Genomic DNA, 7,551 nt, shown 5'->3' with positions numbered 1-7,551 from the left:
CCTCGCCGCCTCCGGCCGCCCCCGCGCCGCGCGCGCCGCCTTCTCCTCTCTGCTCGTCTCCGGCCTCACGCCCACCGCGTCTGCCTTCACCGCACTGCTCAAGTGCCATGATGGCTCGCTCGACTCTATGCACCACATTTTCCTTGCGATGACCTCCGCCAGCTGCTCACCTGATGCCGCCGTGTACAACTGCTACATTTCCATGCTCTGCGACTCCGGGCGGCTGGAGGAGGCCTGGGGCATCCTTGACCACATGATGGATGGAGGAGTCCGCCCCACTGTCCGCTCCTACACCGCGATTCTACATGGATACTGCGAGCAGGGTAAGATTCTCGAAGCAGAGAGGTTATTCGATGCCATGGTCGATGCCGGCTGCCCCCCAGATGTCGTATCCTACAGCGTGCTTATTGAGGGGCTTTGCGGCATCAGGGAATTTCATAAGGTGGAGAGGATATTAGAAAGAAGTGAAGAGAAGGGGTGGACGCCCAATGCTGTCACCTACAATATTTACATGTCTGCTCTGTGCAGGATGAGGTTCTTGGATGAGGCATGTCATCAAGTAGATAAAATGCGCAGCAGAGGGCTCTCGCCAACGGTTGAGACACTGAGTATTCTATTTGATTGCTTGTGCCGAGACTCAAAGTTTACGGAGGCAGTCTGCTTGCTGGAACACTGTGAAGAATTAGGCTGGCATGCTGATGTGTTCTGCTATAACACTTTGATGGGTAGGCTCTGTGATGCCGGTGATTTTGCAAGAGTCTTCAAGCTGCTGGTTGATCTGTTGAAAAAGGGCATTGGGCCAGATATGTTTAGTTTTACAATTGCAATACGTGGCCTCTGTGGAGTTGGGAAATTCCGGCTGGCAAAGTGTCTAATAGATAATGAGTGGATTGGATATGATGTTGTGGCTTTCAATACTTTGATTCATGGATTCTACAATGCTGGGGATTTACGTGGAGTCAAGCTAACTTACATCAATATGTGCAGTAGGCAAATTTCTCCAAACAACTTTACTAATGCTACATTGATTGATTGCTTATGTAAAGATCGAAAATTTGTCGAGGCAATAAACTCTCTTGCATCTTTGAGAGATGGGTCGGTGCCTGATCATGTTGTTCACCTGAACAACCGGTTGGTCAAAGGAGTAAGATATACAAAGGTGCTCAACCTACTTGATGAAATACGCTGTAGAGGATTTGAGCTAGATACTTGCATCTTCATCCCGTTAGTTAGGGTATTATGCTGGGAAGGCTACTACAAGCGTGAGAATATCAATGAAGTTTCTCTTATACTGACCAGTCTAGGAATTAGATGATAATCTCAAGATTGACTGATTGAGTACCTGAAATGAGAGTCTGAGTTAGCATAATCATGCAAATCACCTTTCGGTGCTGGTTCTCTCTTCCTTCACACACCAGCAATCTCTCTATCTTTCATCAGGTCAGTGCGCACCTAAAATTATGCCATGGTTTAATTTCACCTTCTTTATGCGATGTTAATCCCAGCTAGTTTTTCAGGGGAGAAGTGCCTGATTTTACGAGCACCCCAGCTAGTTAGACCTGGACAAGATGATCAACCTCAAATGTGTTCTAGAGAAAATATTGGGCATAAAGGTACGGATTTGTGCTTCATGTTATGGTTCCTTCCAACGAGGACAATCCCGTGTACGAATTCATAGTTCATCATTGTGTTGTCTGTTATTGTGACCCCCTTCTGCATTTTGGTGAAAGAGATTGTTTATAGATGTAATTAGAGATTGCACTTCTTATTTTGTTTTGGTTTCCTCCAGAAGGAAATTTGTTATGCAATAATGTTGAAGTTGTGCCAAAAGTGATCTAGTTTTGACTCCTAAAATAGATATTTAGTATTTTGATGTGCTCCACTGCCTCTTCAAACTCTTAAGTTGATTTTTTTTCAACCAGTGATGCCCACCAAAATGGTTCAAATTGCCTCTCCGTTGCATATTGCCTGTAATGATTAAACACGGAAATGGAAAGTATATTCGGGTGATGCACTTGTTCGTCAAGTATGAAATTAAGCTGGTAAGAAAAATCTTGCTTCCTGTGTTAATAGTCCGAGCTCTCAGTAAGCTGTATGAATCTCCAAACTAAGACGAAGATACATAGTTCTTTGAATCATCTTGTGCTAAAGTTTTATCTGGTCAATGTCAAATAGATTTTATCACTTTATCAATACTAAGGGTAGAGGAATAAGACATTCAAAGTTCAAATATTGATGCAAAAGTAGTATTCTATCGAAATATTTGATGAAATAATTCCTTTTTTATGAAATTCATTTTGGTTATTTTGGAGTTTGAATCAGGAAGTGGAAACAAAAAGGTTGTTGCAGCAGACAAAGCATTTGAGGGACCAAGCTGTTAATGCCAGATTTTCCTTAGATCATCAGGGATCAGCTCCCCGGTTCCATTTCATAGAAATGAAACCAATGTTAAAATAGAAATGAAACCAATGTTAAAATAAGTTGAGACCAGCTGCCAGAATTGACAACTTAATATGGATATTGGATGAATTACAATACGACTTGGGCCCAACAAGAAGAAGGAAGACGCTTCTCCATTTTGCAACGTTGTAAAGGTAACACAAAGGTTCATTGCATTCTCATCGTTTTGGTCCTTATCATGATGAGCTTCTTCCTCATATACAACAACAACAACAACAACAACAACAACAACAACAATAACAACTAAGACTTTAGTCCCAAACAAGTTGGGGTAGGCTAGAGCTGAAACCCATAAGATCTCGATACCAGCTCATGGCTCTGGCACGTGGATAGCTAACTTCCCCCTGTCCATGGCTAGTTCTTTGCTGATATTTCAGTCCTTCAGATTTCTCTTTACGCACTCCTGCCATGTCAAGTTTGGTCTACCCCGATCTCTCTTGACACTATCAGCACGCTTTAACCGTCCGCTATGCAGTGCTGTATTATGTGCAAATCATCTCAAACGATGTTGGACAAGCTTCTTCCTCATATACATGATTGTTAAATGCAATGAAGCGATGAACACAAGAGATTCAAGTTTGATACTCTGATTATGTTGTAGACTAAAGAATTTTATCCTTTTTTGAACTAGATTACCGATTAGTTTAAAAAGACTGCATTGGTTCACTCAATGTTGGTACACTCTGCATGTTGAAATGTTGTGCTGTTATTTAAAAATGGATGCGCTGATGTTGTGGTGCATTCATTTTGTGATCAGAGGACGTACAAAGACTTTCACCATATCACTTAGCATCTCTGCTTTGGGGTCAACTTCTGATATAGAGGAACAATGTTCTTCGATGATTGAAGTTTCCTTATACCTGTCTATTCTCAATTTGTCAAAGCATAGTCATGTGTATCTAGTTGGATAAAATTGGTGCTCTATGGAATGTCATTTGGTGCATGCTATCGTGATTTGCCAAATGTGATGATTTCCTTAGGTTTTTATCTCATTGCCAGTGTTCCTTTTATTTAATTTTTTTTTCTATGGAAAATGCAACTATCCTGAGGTGTTGGTTTCTCATTTTGTTGAGAGCCAACAATTAGTGGTAGTGGGAAGTAAGTGATAATACTTAGTTACCAACGACAATAATGTGTTTCTGGTCCTCTTTTTTTATCTGGTCCATAAGTGTGTCACTAATGTTATCCCCTCTTTGTAATTTTTAGGGTCTAATAGCACAGTTGGCTTCTTTGGTGATGCAACAGCACTTATGGTGATGCTACACCATTTTCCTGGTTGCAAGCTAAGTTTCTATATAGGTGCTTAAGTGGAGTTGGTTGATGTGTTGGTACATCCGGCTTGTATATTAGTCGATGGCACCATCAAGCTAGTGTTCAATTTTACGGGGATGGCTGTGGTAGAAACAAAATTTATCTATATATAAAAGCTTTATATGTTTCGTTAACACATGTTCCTCTCCCCACCACTCCAAGTTGTATAAATGGATGGTGGAAACAAGGCATGTAAAGTGCACTAATTACATACAAACGCTCAAATAGCTATCCCCTGATATTATTTGATTTAGAGTTCTAGAACAGGAGTAATTCATACTTCATAGATATATGTGGCATCAGAGTATATATTACCTCTGCTATTTCTGAAATCGGCAATGTAACTAGCGCCTCAGAGTGATGTATGGGTCTCACGAGCCTAAACCGTTCAGTTGTACTTATGCCAGATGAGCATCAAATTTTCACACTACTAGTCAGCCATTACTTGCTTGTAACGTATTTTGCTTGGGTTATTTTTTTCCCCGGTACATATTTCAACTTACAAGGAATTTTTCGATCAGTTTGTCTAATTCACATCTAGATATTTTTTAAGGATGTCACATCTAAGCTCCCACAAATAATAATGTAGCAACAAGAAACAAAAAAACTAGGACAAAAAAAAAACACAAACAGAGTGAACATCTGCTTAGATGTGACATATGTGACATAACTATGTCACATCTAGATGTATCCTAGACAGACCATTTTTCGATAGCTTTGCACTGTTCATTTCTTTATCTAAAAATAGATTCTTACATCAAGATCGTGCCTATAGGATCTCATGCAAGGTAGAACTTTCACCTTGTTGCAGCAGTGATGCGAGCAATCATGCTACACTTGAATCCAAGTGCAAGCAGCAGTCTCGTCGATCCTTGTTGCAGCAGCCCTCTCCCTGACAGAACAAACGTCGTCCCATCGCCCTGCGTCAGCGAGCGACTTGGACATGAGCACGTACGTGTCCCGTCCGGCGGCCACTTCTCCGGCGAGAAACCTCTTCCAGAGGAACCGCTCGCCGGCAACAACGCCGTTTGCCTTGCTCGCACTTGCATGGGAGCAGTAAGCTCCAAGCGCCTGCTGATCGCATTCCACGGGCATTCGCCTAAAGATTTCTCCAACTCCGTCGAGCCGCCCGGACCGGCCGCAGGCATCGAGCACGCACGTGTAGTGCTCCCTCTGCGGCACGATCCCGTAGATCCTTCCCATGGCGCCCAAGAGGTGCAGCGTCTGGTCCACCTGCCCGGCATGGCAGCAGGCATAGAGCAACGACAGGAACACGGCGCCGTCCGGTCGAACACCTTGGCGCAGCATCATGGAGAAGAGCTGCAGCGCCTCCCTGCACCGGCCGTGCACGGCCATGGCCCTCATGACGGTGGCCCAGGAGACCAGGTCCTTGTCCTGGAGAAGGTCGAACACCTCGAACGCCAGCCGCGCCTCGCCGCACTTGGCGTAGGCGTCGACCAGCGCGTTGGCGACGACCTGCTCGCCGGCGAGCCCTCGCTTCAGCGCGTATGAGTGCAGCAGCTTGCCGCATGCCAGAGCGCCGGTGGACGCCACGGCGTGCAGGACGCTGACCAAGGTGGCCTCGTTCGGGCGGGCGGCCTCGCCGCCATCGGACAACATCGCCCTGAACATCGCGACGGCGTCCTGCGGGCTGCCGCTCCTCGCGAGGCCCCACGCCATCGCGGTCCAGGCGAAGACGTCCCGCTCGGGCATTCCGTCGAACACGCGGCGAGCGCTGCGGAGAGCCCCGCACTTGGCGTACACGTCCAGCACGGCGTTGTCCACGATCGGGTTCGCGCCGGGCCCGCCCCCTCGCCGGAGCCAGAACCCGTGGATGGCCCGCCCCAGGCCGAGGCTCCGCAGCCTGGCGCACGCCGGGAGGACGCTCGCCAGCGTGAGCGCGTTCGGCGCCGCGTCCATCCTGGAGAACTCCGCCACGGCCTCCGCCGCGCGCCCGCCCCTCGCCAGCGCCGAGATGCGCTTCGTCCACCGCACCACGTCTCCCGACGAGCGGGCCATTCATGGCAGCGCGCGATCGAGCGCGAACTGCCTACTCTGGCACTTCGGCTACCATCGAGTGCTTAAACGCTTGTGTCCATGGGACGAGCATCTTCCACTTTTTTTTGGAAATTTTTGCTCAAATTTCAGATCATACTTTCATATTACTCAGTAGACAATTTGCACAAGTAAAATTAATCTATATATAATCACATCCGTTTCCAATTCCACACGTAAAAACTGAACTGCAACGTCTCTCGTGAAGCGGCAAATGAAATCCTCGATTGAGAATTCGAGATGTACATGTACTACAGTACAAAGTAGCCAAAAAATGAGTAGTATGATTTATAAAGTTGCCGCGGAGCATGTGGAGGTGCCGGCGGCGGCGAGGGCGTTGTCCCGCTGCGGCGATCTCCTCCTGAGGTACAGCACGCACTGGGAGTCGTGGCGGTACGTGAGCCGGACCAGGCTCCCCACCACGCGATACCGAGACTGCGACCGCACCGTGATGGCGACCGGCACGCCCTTGCCGGACTCGAGCAGGTCCTGCATGCCGCGCCCCGCCGCGTACATCGGCTTCTCCTGCGCCGCCACGAAGAGCCTCACCGTCGTAGCGGCTCGCGGCCCGACGACGACGTGCGGCCCCTCTCCCTGCGTCGATCACGCAAGGTGATAAGCAGACTACTAGGCGGGTGTGTCGCTGCAATGCACGTACTACATGGTGATGCATGCGTACCTGCTGTGAGGTTGCGAAGGTGAAGTGGCCAAAGGACATGTCGAGCAGCGGAGGGAGGAGGTGCAGGCTGAAGACCTTGGAGTGGTTCTCCACGGCCATCTCCACGGAGCAGTTGCAGTTGAGGAAGCTGGTGATCACGCCGGAGCCGTCGAGCCCTTCCCCGAGGCTGAACCGCTCCACCTTGCCCACCTTGAAGGAGACGCCGGGGTGCGCGGGCTTGGTGACGACGACGAAGACGAGCAGCGCGATCGCCACGCTGACGGCCACCCTCCACGCCACCTGGAACGCGATGCAGCAGCATGGCGCCTCCGGGTCCAGCTTCACGTACCTCCACGCCCCGCTCCTCTGGTCAGCGCCGTCGCCGTCGCCGTCGGAGGAGGACCGCCCGGAGACCACCCTCAGCACCTGCCGCGCCCCCCTGCCGCCGCCGCCGCTGGGCTTCTTGTCGGTGAGGAAGGAGTTGTTGGAGCCGCGGGAGGAGGAGTAGCGGGACAGGGCGAGGCGGGAGGCCTCCTGGTCGTGCTCGTGGCGGCCGGCGCCGGCGGCGTCGCTGCGGCGCGGGGCGGCGTAGGCGGCCTCGGGGAACGGGGAGAGGATGAGCGCCGTGGACTCGGACGCCGGGTGGCTGAGGGTGTGCGACGCCGCGGAGGGGCTCTGCACGTAGTAGGCACACGGGGAGGGGTGGAAGAGCGGCACGTCCTGCTCCTCCGCGCCGATGGCTGGTGCCATGACGACGTGCTCGATCAACCACAGCTGCCTCCTTTTCAGCTGCGCGCTCTCATTCACTCAGGATCCAATTAAGCGCGCGAAATTCGCTTGCTCTGCTGCCTGTCGAACTGTGAATCTGTGACCGTTTATGTAGGAGCAAAAGGGGTCGAGGTTTGGACTCTCCGACGGCACGCGAAATGATAGTCCGCAGCGGGTTGCGGCTAACTTTCGCGGGAAAATGGGGAAATAAAGGGCGAAGAAAGGCTAGTACAGTACGAGATTACAAACTGGCTTGACAGGCAGGATTTCATCAAGTGCCGGGGTTGGCATTATGACAA

At 49.7% G+C, this 7,551-nt stretch overlaps 3 protein-coding genes across 3 annotated transcripts in view; 1 reads left to right on the top strand and 2 right to left on the bottom strand.

The window, feature by feature from the left end:
- LOC119291196 (pentatricopeptide repeat-containing protein At5g46100-like) overlaps nt 1–4,204 on the top strand; it is a 5,212-nt gene extending 1,008 nt beyond the window's left edge. The window contains exons 2-6 of the mRNA XM_037569908.1: nt 1–1,440; nt 1,518–1,613; nt 1,923–2,042; nt 2,323–2,594; nt 3,667–4,204. The exon at nt 1–1,440 is cut by the window's left edge and continues 3 nt beyond it. Of these exons, the coding sequence (XP_037425805.1) occupies nt 1–1,315 (1,315 nt within the window). The 3' untranslated portion in view covers nt 1,316–1,440; nt 1,518–1,613; nt 1,923–2,042; nt 2,323–2,594; nt 3,667–4,204. The remainder of the gene's footprint in view (nt 1,441–1,517; nt 1,614–1,922; nt 2,043–2,322; nt 2,595–3,666) is intronic.
- A 279-nt stretch (nt 4,205–4,483) lies between these two features.
- On the bottom strand, nt 4,484–5,849 carry LOC119291194 (putative pentatricopeptide repeat-containing protein At3g05240). The gene has a single exon (XM_037569906.1). The coding sequence runs from the start codon at nt 5,788–5,790 to the stop codon at nt 4,603–4,605; it is 1,188 nt and encodes a 395-aa protein (XP_037425803.1). The 5' UTR covers nt 5,791–5,849; the 3' UTR covers nt 4,484–4,602.
- Nucleotides 5,850–5,958: 109 nt separating this feature from the next.
- On the bottom strand, nt 5,959–7,355 carry LOC119291195. The gene is made up of 2 exons (XM_037569907.1): nt 6,506–7,355; nt 5,959–6,420 (listed from the first exon to the last, which is right to left on the bottom strand). Exons 1-2 carry the CDS (start codon nt 7,232–7,234, stop codon nt 6,115–6,117), a joined length of 1,035 nt encoding a protein of 344 aa, XP_037425804.1. The 5' UTR covers nt 7,235–7,355; the 3' UTR covers nt 5,959–6,114.
- Nucleotides 7,356–7,551: the final 196 nt, after the last annotated feature.

This window comes from Triticum dicoccoides, chromosome 4B (genome assembly GCF_002162155.2).
Source record: "Triticum dicoccoides isolate Atlit2015 ecotype Zavitan chromosome 4B, WEW_v2.0, whole genome shotgun sequence".
NCBI lineage: Eukaryota > Viridiplantae > Streptophyta > Magnoliopsida > Poales > Poaceae > Triticum > Triticum dicoccoides.
Note: the sequence above shows the minus strand (reverse complement) of the source record. Positions and strands in the feature narration are given on the sequence as shown.

Coding starts and splice junctions, on each gene's coding strand:
- LOC119291194 (XM_037569906.1), bottom strand. CDS start 5,790: ATGGCCCGCTCGTCGGGAGACGTGGTGCGGTGGACGAAGCGCATCTCG.
- LOC119291195 (XM_037569907.1), bottom strand. CDS start 7,234: ATGGCACCAGCCATCGGCGCGGAGGAGCAGGACGTGCCGCTCTTCCAC. Junction 6,421..6,505: donor CCTTCGCAACCTCACAGCAG/GTACGCATGCAT, acceptor TGATCGACGCAG/GGAGAGGGGCCGCACGTCGT.